Source organism: Gobio gobio (genome assembly GCF_949357685.1).
Source record: "Gobio gobio genome assembly, chromosome: 18".
NCBI classification, from domain to species: domain Eukaryota; kingdom Metazoa; phylum Chordata; class Actinopteri; order Cypriniformes; family Gobionidae; genus Gobio; species Gobio gobio.
Genome location: NC_137111.1, coordinates 3,920,780 through 3,941,099, shown reverse-complemented (window position 1 = coordinate 3,941,099; position 20,320 = coordinate 3,920,780). Strand labels below are relative to the sequence as shown.

Below are 20,320 nucleotides of genomic sequence, written 5' to 3'. Positions count from 1 at the left end.
AGACGCGAAATGGCATTCTGCGGCGCGATTCGCACGATTGAGGCGGCGCGAAGGACAAAAATCTGTTGAAAAATCTGAACTTTGGCGGATATTTGCGCCGCGTTAACCAATCAGGAGCTTGCTCTAGTAGTGACAACAATGAGGAGAAAATCTGTATATTAATATCTGGTTCAGACAATATGATTATCACTGTGATAACATTAAATGACATGAAACACAACACAGTCTCTTTTTGTTAAATGCAAGTTTATGTATGATCAATAATACAAAAGTATAAGTAAAAGGTATAACAAGCTACACATGAAATAAAGCAAACAATGCAGTCAAACATTCAAAGTCAGTGCTAGTAGGCTAACGTTACAACTGCAACGTACAGTTATAGCCTAAAAATATAAGGTAATGAAACTTCTCTTTGCCTTCAGCCTAAACGATTTGCCAGGGAACAAATTATAGATCCATGAGACCAAAGATCGGCCGTTACAAGACGAATTATAGCTCGAGACACCACAGAGACATCAGAGCCAGCGGTAGACGGCAGAAGGTCTGGCCGAGGAAAGGTTGCCCTCGCCAGCTTTCACGTGCGCTGAGCGCCGCTGATCCACTGGAGCTCACAGCTCCGACAACGGCAGATAAAATGTTCAAATAGGCACTGTTTATGTAAATAAACCACAGATTTGAGCTTTAAACAACTACATTATCGACTGAAAAAGTCTTAAAACTACGTTTTGTCACACATTAACAGTAGATATGAACAAAAAAAAAGACATGTAAACACAGCCCATGTCAGCCATTTCTCAACGAGACGAGCTGCTGGCGGAAGCTCCGCCCATGAGGAGAATTTGCGTCTGTTGTGCAGTGAATGTCACGCGCGATTCGCGCGAGTAAACTCAAAATGTACACGCGTCCACCTTCGCGCGATCAGTGCGAATTGCGTCTGGTGTGAACGCCACATTAGGGGTGGGTTGCAGCAATAATGACCATATTCTGCCCTTCGACAAACTCTGGCTGCTGTGTTTGGGCTCCACTAGAGCAGTTGAGTGTTGATTATTTCCTCATATTCTCCAGTGTTGCGGCTCCTCTCTTCCCAGTCTGCCAGTAACGCTCTGTTTACTTCCTGTCTCTATGCCCCGCCTTCTGAAAAGCACACTGTGCTCTGATTGGTCGGCTGGAGCGGTGTGTTGTGATTGGTGTTTGGGAAATGTCCCGCCCCTTACCATAACCGGCAGTTTCAACACACGACTAACTAACCCAACCAGGCCCCGCCCCTTTATTCTGTGCATTAATTATTATAATGAGGAATATTGTGACGTGTTGGTTCCGGGAAGAAACTCGAGATGGAGGCGTTTCAGGAGTTCAGAAACACTGATAAAGAGAAGAACTAATGAGAGATGAAGATGAAGGGAAAATAGGTCTTTAATAAGTTTAGAGCTAATCAAGGATTTGTTGATCTAGGTTTTATTTTAATTTGAGCTCTAAATTAACTCAAATGTTTGTTTGTAATAAACAGCTGATCTCATGGTTAACCCTCTGGGGTTCTTCATTTATGGCTCACACTCAGGACCTTCCAGAGGGCGGGATTAAGATAAAAAAGAAAAATCAATTAAATATATTTTTGTTCAATAATATTTTTTCTTATCTTTTTGGTGTTTTGAGATCATTTTGATTTATAATTAATATTTATGCAATAATTATGCCCCATTTTTTTCCCATTGAATATAATAACAAATTTATATATATATTTATTTTTTTATTAAAGCTGTATTTCATTTTAGAGTCAAGCCTTGGCCTCATGAAAGCAATTTTTTAAATGAGATCGGTGCCATCCGGTGGACACATTGAGCATTTTTATCACGCAATAGCACATTTTTACCACTATAGTGGATCTTGCGTTTTATAAAAAATGTTAAAAATTGTTGGAATGGTCCGAAACTTGGTGACTTTATTGGTACTTGGTATATGAATAGGAAAACGTTCCCCCATAGGAAATGAATGGGAAATTGGCAAAAATATGAAAATACAGAGTTTTTTTGTGCATTCAATCAACAAATCAGCCAGAATGCAGAAAAAAAGACTCAACAGTGAAGATCTCTAAAACATCAAGAGTGCAAAACAGACAAAAAAACTCACACACACACACACAAAAACGCACGCACACACAAATGAACGCGTGCCATTCCAAAAGCTAATTGTTTTTGTGTGTGTGTGTGAGTTTTTTTGTCTGTTTTGCACTCTTGATGTTTTAGAGATTGTTGAGTGCTTTTTTCTGCATCCTGGCTGATTTGTAGATTGTATGCACAAAAAACTCTGTATTTTCATATTTCACATTCATTTCCTATGGGGGTCATTTTTGACCCGAAGGTCCTGAGTGTGCCTTTTTTTTTTTTTTTACGACCACTTAAGACTTTTCAAATCCTGTCCCCAAACACAAATCCTGTGTTTTTTTGGGTGTTCATATACCAAGTACCAATAAAGTCACCAGGTTTCGGAGCTGAAGCTACGATTTAAAAAATAATAATTATAAAACGCTTTGGGTCATTTTTGACCCGAAGTACCCCAGAGGGTAAATACAAGTGCTAATAAGTCTGCATGAAATGGAAGTTGCCCTATTGTGCCGTATATATAGAGTGAAGCGCTTGTCAAACAAGAACAAATGTAGGGCGGGGCTTGATTGTGTCTGTGGGGAATTGATTGGATGGTGGTGGTTTGCTATTGGAGGATCTCATGTGAGTGACAGGTGGCCCCGCCCTCATCATCAGAGAAGGGATGAAGTTTGGTGCAACAGAATGCTTAGATGAGCCTTGATTTGCTCTAGGTTTAAGTGTATTGGTGGGATTGTAGGATTGTTCAGCCGTCAGTGGTGTAATGTGTGTGTGTGTGTGTGTGTGTGTGTGTGTGTGTTGGGTTGTTCTCCGGCAGGGTATGGTGATGGTTAGTCCTGAGATGAACCCCACTATCTGCTGGTGCTTCGAGGCCGAGATCGTTTTACTCTTCCATGCCAAAACTTTCCACAAGGGCTTCCAGGTGACCGTTCATGTGGGCAACGTTAGACAGACGGCCACAGTCGAGGCTCTGCAGGGAAAGGTGAGCCGTCTTTAACCATCCGCCTACATATCATTTTTTCCCACTCAAGTATGTCTAATAACGAGATCTTATGTTGTTAAAACGACATATATTTTCTCCTAATAAGGACAGTGGCATAACTTTAATCTAGTAGGCTAATGACAGACCCCGGTGCAGCCACACATATCATAACTATGATTATTAATATAATCAATTAAGTGCTCAAAATCCATGTCCCCAGACATATGCGCATCTGATTATATGCCTTATGGTGCGTTCACACCGGACGCGATTTGCGCGAGTGATTTACATGTTAAGTCAATGCAGAGACGCGAAATGGCATTCTGCGGCGCGATTCGCGCGATTGAGGTGGCGAGAAGGACGCGACTTGAGCGTTTTGAACGCGCGATTCGCGCGAAACGCTCAAGTTGAAAAATCTGAACTTTGGCGGATATTTCGCGCCGCGTTAACCAATCAGGAGCTTGCTCTAGTAGTGACAACAATGAGGAGAAAATCTGTATATTAATATCTGGTTCAGACAATATGATTATCACTGTGATAACATTAAATTACATGAAACACAACCCAGTCTCTTTTTGTTAAATGCAAGTTTATGTATGATCAATAATACAAAAGTATCAGTAATGTATAACAAGCTATACATGAAACAAAGCAACAATGCAGTCAAACATTCAAAGTCAGAGCTAGTCGGCTAACGTTACAACTGCAACGTACAGTTATAGCCTAAAAATATAAAGTAATGAAACTTCTCTTTGCCTTCAGCCTAAACGATTTGCCAGGGAACAAATTATAGATCCATGAGACCAAAGATCGGCCGTTACAAGATGAATTATATCTGGAGCCGCCACAGAGACATCAGAGCCAGCGGTAGACGGCAGAAGGACTGGCCGAGGAAAGGTTGCCCTCGCCAGCTTTCACGTGCGCTGAGCGCCGCTGATCCACTGGAGCTCACAGCTCCGACAACGGCAGATAAAATGTTCAAATAGGCACTGTTTATGTAAATAAACCACAGATTTGAGCTTTAAACAACTACATTATCGACTGAAAAAGTCTTAAAACTACGTTTTGTCACACATTAACAGTAGATATGAACAAAAAAAAAGACATGTAAACACAGCCCATGTCAGCCATTTCTCAACGAGACGAGCTGCTGGCGGAAGCCCCGCCCATGACGCGAATTCGCATCTGTTGTGCAGTGAATGTCACACGCGATTCGCGCGAATTTCACGCGCGATTCGCGCGAGTAAACTCAAAATGTACACGCGTCCACCTTCGCGCGATTAGCGCGAATTATTCGCGCGAATCGCGTCCGGTGTGAACGCCACATTACTCATGCTGCTAACTTTTCATAATCAACATATGAAATTTAAAAATTATCATATTTAGACATAGCCTAACTGAAGCCCGTTTCCGCCACTAAATAAAAAAATTAAGAGTAATTGCGACTTTTTATCTCAGAATACTGACTTTTTTTCTCACAATTGCGAGTTATAAAGTCAGAATTCTGAGATATAAACTCGCAATTGCGTGATATAAAGTCAGAATTCTGAGATAAAAAGTCGCAATTATGTGATATAAAGTCAGAATTCTGAGATAAAAAGTTGCAATTGCGAGTTATAAAGTCAGAATTCTGAGATAAAAAGTCGCAATTGCGAGTTATAAAGTCCTTGATCTGCCGCGACCCGAGACATGATGAGCTGTGAACACATTAATGAGTATTTTAACTGTAGTTTTAGTTGCTAATGATGGAATGATTCTCTTATTATCTGAACGACATTAATAGGCTACGTTTTCTTTAACCCTCTGTCTGACGAAGTTGTCGGCACCTTTTGGTGGATTTTTTCCTTATTCCAGCGGAAACAACTCACAATACTCCGTCATTTTTAGCCATACAGATAAGCGCTAGACATAATTATAAACAGTAAACGCTCTACTTTTATTTGTGTACACTCACAATAACAACAAAGGCCGTGGACTCAGGGAACAGTTTATTTTGTTCTTAATTTCAAAAATATATTTTGTTTATTAAACGCAATGTTTTTAATTTCCAAAGCATTTCTAAATTATGTTATCATATTTCCAACAAACGAAATTCCAAGCCAAAATAACAAAATGGTAAAAAACAAAACCTTTGAGTTACCACCATCAAATTCAAACATCTCGCTCATCTCTGTACAATAACCTGGCATACGTAAAAGACGATCATTCTTTACAGATGATAACTCATAAAAAACAATAGATTATAAAATGCCACAATTTATCACAACACCTCATATGTGCCGCTGAAGTATAAAGTGCCTTCCTTGACATTAGTGCTTGGATAACACACACACACACACGTCTCCTTCCGTTAGTAATAATGGCGCGCGGTGGCTGGGATATACGTAAACCTAACAACATACATAGCATCATTTTTGGAATGACTTATCATGAGAGAAAAAAAATGTTTTAGTCGCATAACATCAGTTAATGGAAACGCCGTCATTTCGCAATATTTTTTTATCGACTTTTAGAAAATATCGCAAAAGTTTTGCGCAAATCTGTAATGGAAACGCGGCTACTGTTCTTTTTTCTATGTGGCGGTCACAGAACGTAGGGCCAGTACTCTCAAAGTTATAACAAACAATCAATGCTATCAATAATGAATGATATGTTCTTGTGTTGAAGCCGTCAGTCCGCGTGATTTCAGCTTATTTCTGAAATAATCGAACTGAAATAACAGTGGAATTTGTGTTAAAAAACTACATTACCCATGATGCCGTACAGAAATTTCCACCAGTCAGAGTTACGAAAAGCAAAGCAGGCTAAAATATCTCTTTAGCTCGGACATCTCCATACGCTCTCAACATACTTAAATATTTGTGTGTATTTCTCCATTGTTTTTAATTGGATAATGCGGTTCGCAATGCTTCATGGGATTGTAGTTCTTTCACTCACTGAAGTCTTGTACCTCTGTGTTCTTAGTGTTCTTTTTCTCCTCATATCAAGTCTTAAAACACTTTAACCAAGACTTTTTTTAAATCCCTATGGGAGAAATGAATAAAAACAACAACTTTAAAATCAATATAATGTACACCAATCAGGCATAACATTATGATAGTTAGTGGGTGGGATATATTAGGCAGCAAGTGAACATTTCGTCCTCAGAGTTGATGTGTTAGAAGCAGGAGAAATGGGCAAGCGTGAGGATTAGAGCGAGTTTGACAAGGGCCAGATTGTGACGGGTCAGAGCATCTCCAAAACCGCAGCTCTTGTGCTCTAATCAACCTTATTCTGTGAGGTAGAATGACTAGTGTTGGTCATCTCAGAGATGAGTGTGTGTCTGACTCTCATCATCTCCTCCCTCAGGAGGAGCTCCGCACCGGAGAGAAGGCTGTGGTCCGCTTCAGGTTCATCAAACACCCGGAGTATCTGAAGGTGGGAGCCAAGCTGCTCTTCAGAGAGGGGGTCACTAAAGGCATCGGTCAGGTGACCAAACTACAGCCGGCGTCGCAGTACCAGCAGCAGCAGCAGCTGTGACACGCCCTCTCTCTTCTGCTCAGATCACACACACTCAGAGCTTCTGTCTCTGCACAAACACATCAACACTCATCAATCAAGACATCTGCCCCCGGAGTCAGACAATAACCCTCTGAATTAGCAGATGTGTGTTCAAACTCAGCAGAACACACAGATCTTCACATCTGCTGTACATGTGTCTTGATTTAAGAGTGTGTAGATGTTTGAAAACACGACAGAAACACTGAGCAAACACCATATCTGTGTCTAGTGTTCAGACGGCACTGAATAACACACACACACACTCACAAACACACACAAGTACTCAAACACACACATTGACAAACACACGCACTCTCAAACACACACAAGCACTCAAACACACACACAAGCACTCAAACACACACACACACTCTCAAACACGCATACACTCAAACACACACACACACACACCCTGACAAAGACACACACACACCCTGACAAACACACACACTCTCAAACACAAGCACTCAAACACACACACACACTGACAAACACACACCCACCCTGACAAACACACACACTGACAGACACACACACACACTGACAAACACACACACACACACACACACACACACCCTGACAAAAAAACACACACTCTCAAACACACACACTGACAAACACACACACACTCTCAAACACGCATGCAATCAAACACACACACACTCAAACACATACACTGACAAAAACACACTGTCAAACACACTCTCAAACACACACACTCACAAACACACATACTGACAAACACACACTGACGAACACACTCTCAAACACACACGCACTCAAACACACACACACACACACACACACACACTCAAACACACTGAAAAACAGACATTCTGACAAACACACGCACTCTCAAACACACACTCAAACACTCACATATACACACTCACAAACACGCGCACGCACACACATATACATACTCACACATTCACACACACACACACTCTCACACACACAAACACTCATATATACCAACAAAACACACACACTCACATATACATACGGAAACTCACAAACTCGCGCGCACACACTCACATGCGCACACACACACACACACACACACACTCTCACTCACTCACATATACACTCACACTCATACACACTCTCACAGTTGATGACATTATTCAGTAACCAAAGCACAGATTGTATTTAAATGGCTGCCAAAGATGTTGTAGCTGTAACTGGACATTATGACTGATGGGCAGCTAGAGTTATAAAGCAGCTCTTCCCATCTTCATCATCATCATCATCATCATCATCAGTCCTCAGGCTCAGGCTTCAGATGTGGATCTGCTGCTCTACCACCAGGTGTCACCGTCTGCCTTCAACACATCCCGCCTGCAGGAGCTCAGGAACTGGAGAATCACACACACACACACACACACACACACACACACACACACTCGCTCTGGTGCTGCTGATGTCCTGTGTTCAGATGTTGTTCTGTCCTGTTCCCATCGCATGCGTTCTCCTCTTCACTGTTCTCTTTTAGAAGAAAAACATTCACTTCAACCAAAACAATATCAAGAATGTCAGATATTTTAGTTTCTTAAGATTTGTAATAATTTGTGCATTTTTTGGAGTGACGTCTCATTTTTACACCAAATGTCATTTTTCTGGCTTTGGATGTTTCTAGAGGTTTTTTTTAGAGATTTTAAAATGTTTTAGCCTTACTTTTTTGGTGAATTGAGGTATTTATGTACAGATTTGTTTGTATATTGTGATGTACATAAATAAAAGTTTATTATACTGTATGATTGAGAATGATTTCATTGCTTCAGCTGTAAATCCAGCGCAAACTTCAGCAATTACACTGATTTAAAGATTCCTGATTTCCCTCAGTGTCTTAATCATGTCAGGAAGAGCGAGTTAGTAAATATTCAGTGGTGCTTTGCCCTCTAGTGGTGTGAAGTCAATAATGCAGTTTATAAAGCACAAAACAACATCCTTCTCTTTTCATAACTCCTCAGAAACTGCATCAGCACAGAAGAGCTGCACATACCAAAGTTCATGACTGACTTAATTATTTAGAAATGTTTCAGATTTAATTATAACAATAAGTTTTGATGCGTCATCTCTTTTAAAGACCTGTTCACACCCAGGAAAAAAGCTATGAAGATACACTATAGGCGGAGCACAACACACACACTCTGATTATTACACACACAGGGACGCGCAACACACACACACACGTTTAAATATTAAAAATAAAAGGCTTCCTCTCTGGAGAAGCGTTCAGTCTCTCCTCATGTCAATAGTGAATCCTCTCATGGTGCAGCACAATTGGCTTTTAAAGGGAAAGGGAGATGAGACTCTGATTGGTTTATTGCACTTTACACCCAAAACACACCCATGACTCATTAAGAGACGAGGGACGACCCTTTTGGATCATGCGCCGGACGCTTTTTCTGTCGTTAAACTAGCAAAAGTGGATTCGGACACGCCCTCAGTGCACCTGCGACATGAGCTCAGATCGGTAAAATAGGCCCTAATGTTTGTGATGGAGAGACTTTGTTGTCTTCCATCTGTGTTTTTATGGGTTCACTGGTTTCTATTATTCTGTTTGAGCTGAGTGGGCGTGGCCTTAAAGGAAAGAGAATGGGTAGAAGAGCGATCATTTCAGCTAATTTATGCTTTTGGTTTCATTTGTCCTATTCATTGTATTGTTTTAACTTTTGTTCTTAGTAGTCATTTTATTTTTTTAATAAAATTCATGAGGCAAGAGTTTGTTTTATTGAAAATGGTATGCTCCAATTAGTAAGAGCGGGAAAAGTGTGAATATTAAGACTTTATATCATAGGCGTCAGTTTGGTTTGAGATGTGCTGGGAACAGAGACGCATTCAGAAGTGCTGGTACATGATGCATTATTGTTTTTTCTCTTTAGCGCAGGTCCTGTTTTGAAAGACTATGTCCTGTAGATTACTAATGTAAATAAATAAAAATGTCAGCTGAGAGACATTGCGGGTCTTATAGCCTATCTTACTCATGCCGACGAAAGCGCCCCGCGAATTATTTAATATTTTTCATTTTTGCAATTTTTTTTACCACTTCTCAGAGTCCCACGTGTTTTTTTTTATCCTCCCTATTACACATTAGTTGCAGCCATTAAAATAGTTCAGTTTTGTTTTTAATGTCAAAGTAGTTATATTTCGTTTCGTTTCTTTATTAAGTTAATTTAGAAAAATGTTTGAAGCATTTTTTTTTTTTGTTAAACTAAAGTTTGTGCTTTTTAAAGTGACGACCAAGCGGCTGACAGTGAGTTAACCCAACACTTTAGCCTCTGAAATCAACACTTGTCAAAGTAGTTAGGCTATATTTCGTTTATTTTCTTTATTAAGTTAATTTAGAAAAATGTTTGAAGCATTTTTTTGTTTGTTAAACTAAAGTTTTTGCTTTTAAAGTGACGACCAAGCGGCCGACAGTGAGTTAACCCAACACTTTAGCCTCTGATATCAACACTTGACTTGTCTTGCTTATAAAATCCATATAAAACACTTAAAGCATGTTTAAACGTTTAGCCTATTATCACCACCATCACAGTAAAAAGGCATTTTTGACAAGATGAGGCAGGCAGATCGCAACGGCGCGCGCAAACAAAACGGGCTACACAATCTAAACAAATAATTAAAAAAACATGCTGGTTGTCTTACCTTAGGCTACACCTATCCGCGAAATTAATATATATCCGATCTTCAATTCCCGTGCTATATGCACATTTAACGGAGTTCACGTCAACGAAAGCAACAGATATGAGCATTTTATTCATCAGCTCATTTCAACATCAGACCGCATTATGAGAACGAGCGACCTAAACACTGGTAAGAGCATTTAGTCTCATTAATTTTAATGAAGATGATTGTGCTTTTGAGCATCTAAAACTTAGCTTATTTTCAGTTTCACTTGTGGCAGTTTGCGTGTTGGCTTGCTTTACTCATTTGCGGCGATGTGTGTTGCATAGCGCCGTCCTATAGCCTAAAAAGCCCGGCCCGCGTCTGAGGTAGGCTATGACTGGAAAATTGGCCCGAAGCCCGGCCCTAGGGGCGTAAAAAAGTCGGGGCCCGTCGGGCTCGGGCAGAAATGTAGGGCTCTACTTTGAGTAAGGCTGAAAGCGTCTTTCTTTTTAATACATTTCTTGAAAGTCTTAATTACAGTAGGCCTAGCCTATAGATAATTATGATATTTGTGGCTGCACCGGGGTCCGTCATTACGCTAAATCATGAGCGGTCCATGGCACCTGCTACCCATGGCTGTTAAGAACTGTATAGGCTACATCAATCCATTACAACAATTTCGTGCTATGGGCACTGCCACTGGTACAGGCAGCGGAAGAGCCTATTTTACGGAGCTTGCTTCTGCTTTTCAAACGTTTTTACGACAAAAGATGTCGTTAAAACGACATAAGATCTCGTTATTATGAGAAAAGATATCGTTATTATGACACAATTGAGTGGAAAAAATAATGTGTTGCAGCAATGCTTCACCGTAAAATTGAACTCGAGGTTTAAAAAAAAAAAAAAAAAGTGGTGGGTACAAAAGGACTCATGACGAAATCTGGTGGGTACGCGTCCCCCCCGTCCCCCCCGAAATCGACGCCTTTGCTTTATATATTAAAGACGGTGCACTCCCATTACTCGTGAATGGGAGAAAGTGCAAAGCACAATATGGCGAATAAGCCCCGCCTTCTTAATGAAAGAGCCAATCGTTGATTAGTAAAGTCCCGTTAGAAGCTCCGGTTGCTATAGAAACAGGCAGGCTTCCGAGACGCGCGCTTAGGACTGCGCATGCGCATTATCTTTGTCCAAGTGTGAAAACGCGTTTTTTTGTCATGATTCAAGCGTTTAAAAACTAAATTTATGACACAGTCGTTGTCAGATTTCAATGGTGATTTAAAATATTTAATAATAATAAGCTTGGCGAACAGTTTTGGCGAATTTAATATTTCCCTATTCAAAGCGACAGCAGCTGCACTCGAATGCCCGAGAAGCGTTTCTAAGATGGCCGCCGAGTGAACTGACTCGTCTTAAAGGGACTTTGTTTAAAGGGATAGTTCACCCAAATTTGAAGCTTCTGTCATCATTTACTCACCCTCATGTTGCTCCAAACACGTATGAGTTTCTCTCTTCTGTTGAACACAAAAGTATTTTAACGAATGTCAGTAATCAAACAGTTGATAGGAAAAAAATACTATGGAAGTCAATGGCTACGTCAACTGTTCTTCAAAACATCATCTTACTATCACAGTATTACTTCATTTCAATTTAGTATGTCTTTTTAATGTAATCATGACTTAGTATGTCAAGTATGATTTACAAAGCATGATCTCATGTAGTGTAATGGCCTTCCATACATGTAAAAAATAGTTCCCTTACGAGAGTACTCTCGTATTGCGTTTTGCTAAAACGCTATGGGGGAATTCCTTTCCTCGAGATATTGAAGCAAATTTTTATCCAAAAATACCTTTTATACGCAGTGCAGCTGCACAACTCTCAGCAGGAAGCAGCTGCGTGCTGATTGGCTGTGCCGTTGCAACTGCAGCAACCTATAGCGAGACCTTGGGGCGGGACGGACCAATCAGGTCCTTCCAAACTCCCGCCACAAGGGGCAACATAATTTGCATAGCCTAGGGTATATAAGACCCACTCTCGCAAGGTTAGTCAGATTAATTCTTCTTCAGCGACTTGCAATCGTTGAGCTCCGGATCGAAGCCTGCCGTCGACACGCACCCAGCGGAACACGCAGCCTGAGGACGTCGGATTCTCCGCCTTCAGCCTGCCTTCCAGCTGCGCCATCCGGCACCATATCCTTTATACCTTCTGTTTTTCTAAAACATTCAAAAAGAGCCGAGACGTTGATACAAATGTCTCGTTCCTGCGCCTCGTGCAGAGGTTTCATCGCGGACGAGGATCGGCACATCATCTGCGTGTCATGTCTCGGACGAGACCACACGCAGGCTGCACTCAACCAGGGCGGCTGCCCTGAGTGCGACGAGCTGGCGCTGCAGACCCTTCGGGCTCGGCTCGCCAGCTTCGACTCGGATCCCGTCCCGTGCTCCCAGCCTCTAGAGCCACGGAAGAAAAAACGTCGCGACCAGAGGCCACCGGAGCGCTCTGACGAGCACACGCCGGGCATGTCCCCGCGTGCCTCGCCATCGCCCGTGTTGTTCGCCGACGAGCAGCACAGCTCCCCTCGCATGGCGGCTGCTGCTGTTTCGTTCGGCGGACCGGAGGAGGAAGAGGATGACAGCCTTTCCCTTGCTGCATCCGGGAGCGGGTGGTCGGACGCCGCCTCGGAGCACGCCACTTCGACGCGGACGGCTAGCGGCGTCATAACCTCAGTCGACTCTGAGCTTATGCGCTTGCTCACCAAGGCCGTGGACGACCTCGGCATTGACTGGTCTCAGCCCGAGGAGCCCACGAGAAGCCGTCTGGATGAGTGGTATTTCGAGAACCGCCGTCAACCTACCGCTCAAAGACCCGCTCCCTTCTTCCCAGAAGTCCACGAGGAGCTAACAAAATCGTGGAAGGCGCCATTTTCATCACGCGCCAGATCCTCTTTTTCTCCAGCGCTCTCGGTAGTCGATGGCGCTCAGAAAAAAGGATATCAAGCCCTTCCTCCCCTCGAGGAGGCTGTCGCTGCACACCTTTGCCCGCCCTCCGCCAGAGGATGGCAGTCAAAGACCGTGCACCCTTCCAAGGCCTGCCGCACTACGTCCAGCCTCGCCGGTCGAGCATTCGCCTCCGCCGGCCAGGCAGCGTCAGCGCTACACTCCATGGCGGTTCTTCAAGTCTTCCAGGCCAAACTCCTCCGTTCCCTGGACGAGTCTGTTCCTGATAACGAGGCTCTGAAGGATCTGCGCGGCGCCACTGACTTGGCCCTGCGCGCCACCAAGGCCAATGCTCAGGCGATCGGCAGATGCATGGCCAGCCTGACGGTGTTGGAGCGCCATTTATGGCTTAACTTAACGGAGATGAAGGACGCGGACAAGACCGCTTTCCTGGACGCACCCATTTCGCCTTCAGGATTGTTTGGTTCCGCCGTGGTTGGGTTCACAGAGCGCTTCACTGAGGCACAGAAAACTTCGCAGGCAATGCGACATTTCCTGCCCAAGCGTTCCAGCTCCTCCGCTAGCCGTCAAGCTAAGGCTGGACCAGCCCAGCCCGCCAAGGCGCCGCCTTCAGCTCGCCAGCCTCACGCGGCTTCCAAGCCCGGTCAGCGTTCCCGCTCTACGAGCCGCAGCAGACCGCCGGAGCGTCGAGGTCCACGACCCAGCAATGTGTCGAAACCTGAGCCTCCGAAGCCGTCCTAGCCAGAGGTATGAAGAGAAGGCGGATAGTGCCCGCTTCGGCCGGTGCACCGCCTCGCTCTCTTCCAAAACGTTCCCCAGCTCCCTTCAAGGCGGCTGGGAACGCCACATTCACAGCCAACGAGCCCGCAAGCAAGCGTGCTCGCCTGTACACAAACGCCGTTTTCACGGCGACCCATATGAGTCACAAAAAGAGCTTTTTCTCTGTAGGCAGTGTGCCAGCATTAAAGCATGTACCCCTACACTCAAGCACTCCCCCATGTTCCCCAGCCCCCTGCACTCAGGTGGCTGGAAACATTATTCTCACAGTCAACGAGCCCGCACTCAAGCGCGCTCGCCTGTACACAAGCACCAATCCTCTATGTCCCCCGGCCCCCTGCACTCAGGCGGCGGGAAACAATTCCCTCATAAGCGCCAGCTTAGCGCAAGGTTATCGGGCCACCGAGTCCCTGTTACTCAGCGACTCGCCCCACAGATTAATTCAGCCCCTGGCTTCGAAGGCCGAGGCCTGGCGGGCCATTCCCGGCATTTCGAAATGGGTGTTGAACATAATAGAACGAGGTTACTCGCTACAGTTTGCTCGCAGACCACCGCGCTTTCGCGCCGTGGAAGAGACAACGGTGAGAAGCGACAAAAGTCACGTGCTTCGAACCGAGATATCAAAACTGTTAATAAAGGGAGCGGTAGAAGCCGTACACCCCTCACAGAGCGAGTCAGGCTTTTACAGCCGTTACTTCCTTGTACCAAAAAAGGACGGTGGTCTAAGACCCATCCTAGATCTCAGACATCTGAACAAAGCCCTTATGAAGCGCCCGTTCAGAATGTTGAGAATGAAACAAATCCTCGCGCACATTCGCCCGGGAGATTGGTTTTTCACTGTGGATCTAGAGGATGCCTATTTTCACATACAAATAGCCCCCCATCACAGGCCATTCTTGAGATTCGCCTTCGAGGGGAAAGCATACCAATACAAGGTGCTACCTTTTGGTCTATCTCTAGCCCCTCGCACGTTTACAAAGTGCATGGAAGCGGCGCTAACCCCGCTGAGGCTTCGGGGAATGAGAATTCTCAACTATCTCGACGACTGGCTCATAATAGCTCAGTCAGAGATACAGTTATTAAACCACAGATCTTGGCTTCTCAACCATTTACAATGCTTGGGACTCAGAATCAATGTGGCAAAGAGTTTATTGTCTCCCACACAGAAAGTTTCGTTTCTGGGAACAGTATTGGACTCAATGCAGATGAGCGGGCGGCTGACGTCACAGCGCGCGCTCTCTGTTCGGAACCGAGCGGTTTCCCTCAGGTCCGGTGCACACATTCCTCTCAAACACTTTCAGAGGATGTTGGGTTTCATGGCCTCGGCGGCGCCAGTTCTCAGACTGGGTCTGTTGCGCATGCGCCCCCTACAGCACTGGCTGAATCGCCGCGTTCCAGCTCACGCATGGCTTTCGGGCCGATTGCAAATCAAGGTAGACCACAGCTGTGTGTTAGCTCTGGCTCCTTGGAAAAATCCCGTCTGGTACAAGACGGGCGTGAGTTTGGGCACTGTTACGAAGTGGAAAGTTATCTCGACAGATGCATCCAACCTAGGTTGGGGAGCCCTTCACGAGGGCAGGCCGATCTCCGGTCTCTGGTCAGACTCGGAGAAGAGCCTTCATATAAACTGTCTAGAGATGAAAGCGGTCACGATATCGCTAAGAGCTTTCCTTCCGTACATAAAATACCACCATGTCCTGATCCGAACGGACAGCAGGTCGGTGGTAGCCTATATAAATCGCCAAGGCGGTCTGAGATCTATCGATCTGCACTCAATGGCGGAAGAAGCCCTAATATGGGCAGAGCACAATCTGAGCTCGCTGAGAGCGACTCACGTGCCAGGCATTCTGAATTTGGGTCCGGACATGCTGTCCAGGGGCAAAGTGTCCCCGGCAGAGTGGTCTCTTCACCCAAATATAATTCAGATAATTTGGGGCAAGTTTGGAGAGGCAAAAGTGGATCTTTTCGCCTCAAAAGACAATGCTCAATGCCGAATATATTTCTCCAAGCGCGAGGATGCGTTGGCCCACGAATGGCCCAACCTTCCTCTTTATGCTTTTCCCCCAATCTCAATGTTACCTCAGGTCATAGAGAGGATCAGGGAGAGCAAATGCGCTGTGCTTTTAATAGCCCCGCTTTGGAGAAATCAACCTTGGTTCTCACTGCTGAGTCAGATGTCAGATGCAGCTCCGTGGCCGATCCCGCTGAGGAGAGATCTTCTCATGCAGGCGGAACGGCAGATCTGGCATCCCCGTCCCGATCTATGGGCGCTTCATGTTTGGCCCATCAACGGGTACATGAGAACCTTTCTGAAAGCATAATGAACACTATTACTGAAGCTAGAGCCCCCACTACTAGGCGGCTCTATTCAGGCAAATGGTCAGTCTTTTCAGACTGGTGTAAAGCGCGAAGTCTGACCCCACATGATTGTGCAGTGTCAGAGGTGCTTACATTTTTACAAGAGCTTCTGGACGCGGGTCGTTCCCCCTCCACGCTCAAAGTTTATGTGGCTGCTATAGCAGCGTATCACATTAAAGTGAACGGACTGTCACTAGGAAAGAGCGATCTCATTGTTCGCTTCCTTAAAGGGGCTAGAAGGCTTCACCCACCTCGTCCCCCTTCAGTCCCTATATGGGACCTGTCCACGGTCCTAGATGCCATGAAGAGCTCTGCATTTGAGCCTCTGCATTCTGTGAGCTTAAAGCTCCTGTCACTAAAGACCGCTTTTCTGCTAGCGATTGCATCAGTTAAGCGAGTGGGTGATCTGCACGCGCTCTCTGTGAGCGCCTCGTGTCTGGAATTTGGGCCAAACGACTCCAAAGTCGTCCTCAAACCAAGACATGGATATGTACCTAAAGTGCTTTCAACTCCGTTCAGAGCACAGGTTATTTCACTTTCGGCACTTTCATCACAGTCAGATGAAATAGATGCTAATTTGCTCTGTCCTGTCAGAGCGCTGAGAATATACATAGAGCGTTCCGCTGTTTACAGGCAAACTGAACAGCTCTTTGTATGCTTTGGCGGACGCACCCGAGGGTGCGCGGTTACAAAGCAGACCCTGTCACGGTGGATAGTGGATGCTATCTCACTGGCCTATGAGTCTAAAGATCTCGGCTGCCCTTTGGGCATTAAAGCCCATTCTACTAGAGGCATGGCCTCTTCGTGGGCTTGGTCTACTGGCATTTCTCTGAATGATATCTGTGCGGCGGCAGGCTGGGCCTCCCCGTCCACTTTTATCAGATTCTATAATTTAGATGTTCCGGCTTTACAAGCTGGGCTTCTTGCTGTATGAACAGATTAACCCCTTGAGGCTCGATAAGTCCGGCCTGGGTTTAATATTGTATAAGTCATAAGCATATTCCTTACGGCCCGAAGTGTCTGGCCACTCTTTATTCCTGACCCGATTATGTCCGGTCTATACTTATTGCACGAATATCGTGTTCATTCTCATGAGGGCCCGACTCAGGTCTGGCCCATTCTGAATTATTGATATCATACTACAGGCCCACCTAGGTTGGCCTGGGTTTGGTGTCGTCGGCTTTAGAGCCGTTAAGCAAGCACGGCGTTTTGCATTGGTCCCCCATAGCGTTTTAGCAAAACGCAATACGAGAGTACTCTCGTAAGGGAACGTTTCGGTTACTAACGTAACCTCGGTTCCCTAAGATGAGGGAACGAGTATTGCGTTTTGCTTGCCGTGCTTGCTCACTTGCTCAGGAGTCGCTTCAGTCGATTAACCTGACTAACCTTGCGAGAGTGGGTCTTATATACCCTAGGCTATGCAAATTATGTTGCCCCTTGTGGCGGGAGTTTGGAAGGACCTGATTGGTCCGTCCCGCCCCAAGGTCTCGCTATAGGTTGCTGCAGTTGCAACGGCACAGCCAATCAGCACGCAGCTGCTTCCTGCTGAGAGTTGTGCAGCTGCACTGCGTATAAAAGGTATTTTTGGATAAAAATTTGCTTCAATATCTCGAGGAAAGGAATTCCCCCATAGCGTTTTAGCAAAACGCAATACTCGTTCCCTCATCTTAGGGAACCGAGGTTACGTTAGTAACCGAAACGTTATTTGTGTTATTATTACCCCTTTAATAACCTGCAGCTGTTTTAACCTGTTAACAATGCATGTTTAAAACAATTATATCCTATATTTATCCTGATCTAATGTTGACAAACTATATATCATTCGAAAGCTTATGAACTCAAGATTCATCCTGTGAAAACAGTTTTGAAATCAGATTTTGCGTTACCATGGAAACGGTACTCTAAATTCTTCTAGCGGGCTCCTCCCCTAGTGGGCGTCGTCATGTTTCATATTACAGCGTTTATTTTAAAAACTTTACAATAAAACCTTTTCTAATCTTGACAAAACACATCGTCGGAAAGGTCTGAGTCTCATGGTTCTATATCTACACACTTTTTCGGGATATTTGGACAAAAATATATACATTTGTTACAGGAGATTGCGTAAAAAAAATCTATAGAATGTGAATGACACCCAGTGGCTGTTTGTGGTACAGCGCCTAAACAAAATCTCATGGGAACTTCAATTTTTGTGATATCAACTTCAAATTTGGAACACACATTTGTTAGGCATTTGGCTTTTATGTGATAGTAACTTTAGAGTACAAATTATTTTGTAACATATATTTTACATAAAATATTTAGTACAGTATATTTGATTTACAGTAAATTTAAACTTTCATAACTTTTCCATACTTTCATTTTTTGAAGTGTTTTCACTTGACCCATAATCGGCTGACTGTTTAAAATTAGACCAAACTTATGTCTATATTCCAAAGCATTCTTGAATTGCAACCGTTTAAGTTTGGATAGTGCATTTTCATTAATATTTTCAAAAAGGGGGGTGACAGTTATCAAGCAATATGCAATCACAACTCAGTGTCCCGATGTTTATTAGGAGGAAATGGCTTTTGAACACAATATTCTGTACAACTTACATTGAGACACAAAAGGCACAAGTATTTCTAATCAAAACCTGATCATTTAAAAGTGTTCTGTTGAGTAGATCACGTCTTCTTAAAGAAGGAGTCCAGTGTGCCGGAGCCCTGTCCCGTGACTCTGGCCCTCTTGGCCTGAGGGCCGCTCTGAATCGGGGTTCTGCTCTTCCCGCTGGATGATTGAGGAACATCACTGGAGCTGAAGGACTTCTGCAAGTCCAGAGCGAAGTGATAATCCATGTGCTCAGGCATTTCCCAGACCAGCACCTTCTGTCCGCAGCGCTCACACGGCTGAAGATCCTGGCTCTCGTCTTCACTCATTCCCTCAGAGAGCCCGAGGCTCTTCTCCAGGCTCTCCTCCAGGCTCTTCTCCTCCAGGCTCTTCTTCTCCAGGCTCTTCTCCAGGCTCTCCTCCAGGCTCTTCTCCAGGCTCTTTCTCTGGAAGAAGGAGGAGATTCCCGTGGCTTTCTGAGAGCTGCACTGGCTGGATGTGTTTTCCACAGCACCTTCATCTTTACTGGCCTCCTCCACTCGCCGCTTGCTCTTCTCCGCTGCTTTCTGGAACAGAGCCTGGATGGCCCCTGGGCTCCTGGGGGTCTGCTGTGTTTTGGGGGTCTGCGTGCAGGATGGAAGGGACTGCGTTGAACCCGCGTCGCTGCACAGGAAGCTTGCTATTCCTCCCGAAGAGGAGGAAGGAACATCACTGAACTTACTGGCTGACAGGTGAAGGCACGTCAAGGCAGGAGACCTACGAGAAAACAATGAAGCCTTTTTATGAAATACAATATTTTGGGAAAATGCCCATCCCTAGAACGAAGTATGCTTTTTATTTGCCTACTAGGCCTGTTTCAGCCCCGTTCCTGAACAGTGTTGGGGAAAGTTACTTTGAAAAGTAATGCATTACAATATTGCGTTACTCCCTTAAAAAGTAACTAATTGAGTTACTTAGTTACTTTTTAAGAAAAGTAATGCGTTACGTTACTTTTGCGTTACTTTTTCTCACCTGGGCTGGGCTTGCTTTAGTTATATTTTTGTAAAGACCTCTTCATACCAAAATGTAAATAATGCGCCCCAGGCTGAGGTAAAAATGCAGATTCCCTCATGAACACTAGAGGGCGCAGCTCTGGATAATGAGAGAAGAGGACGCAGGAGAAAAAAGTTACACCAATAAAAACAAAAAATCTAGTAATTTTCATCATCAAAGTTCAGCAGCAAGACATTGGTCAATTAAATATAAAGGTAGAATATGCATAAAAATAGTTGTTTTATTTAAAGCTACACTGTGTAACTTTTTTAGTTTATTCTTAGCTAAAAACACTTAGTTCTTTCAAAAATATATGTGCTCATTAATGTATATTTACTTCTTTCAAGTAATAAAGTATTCTGGTAAGTTTATAA

General features: G+C 44.2%; 2 protein-coding genes across 4 annotated transcripts in view; one reads left to right on the top strand and one right to left on the bottom strand.

The window, feature by feature from the left end:
- gtpbp2a (GTP binding protein 2a) overlaps window positions 1-8,376 on the top strand; it is a 61,775-nt gene extending 53,399 nt beyond the window's left edge. Inside the window, exons 11-13 of one of the 2 annotated variants that reach the window (XM_079842853.1) lie at window positions 2,917-3,081; window positions 6,430-6,549; window positions 7,887-8,376. In XM_079842853.1, coding sequence (XP_079698979.1) covers window positions 2,917-3,081; window positions 6,430-6,549; window positions 7,887-8,045 — 444 coding nt within the window. In that variant the 3' untranslated portion in view covers window positions 8,046-8,376. Of the gene's footprint in view, window positions 1-2,916; window positions 3,082-6,429; window positions 7,203-7,886 lie in introns of those variants that run through there. The other variant, XM_079842854.1, reaches the window with a different exon arrangement.
- Window positions 8,377-18,860: 10,484 nt separating this feature from the next.
- Window positions 18,861-20,320, bottom strand: part of polh (polymerase (DNA directed), eta) — an 18,309-nt gene continuing 16,849 nt past the window's right edge. For both annotated transcript variants that reach the window (XM_079842432.1, XM_079842433.1), the window contains exon 10: window positions 18,861-19,670. In XM_079842432.1, the coding sequence (XP_079698558.1) occupies window positions 18,992-19,670 (679 nt within the window). In that variant the 3' untranslated portion in view covers window positions 18,861-18,991. The remainder of the gene's footprint in view (window positions 19,671-20,320) is intronic.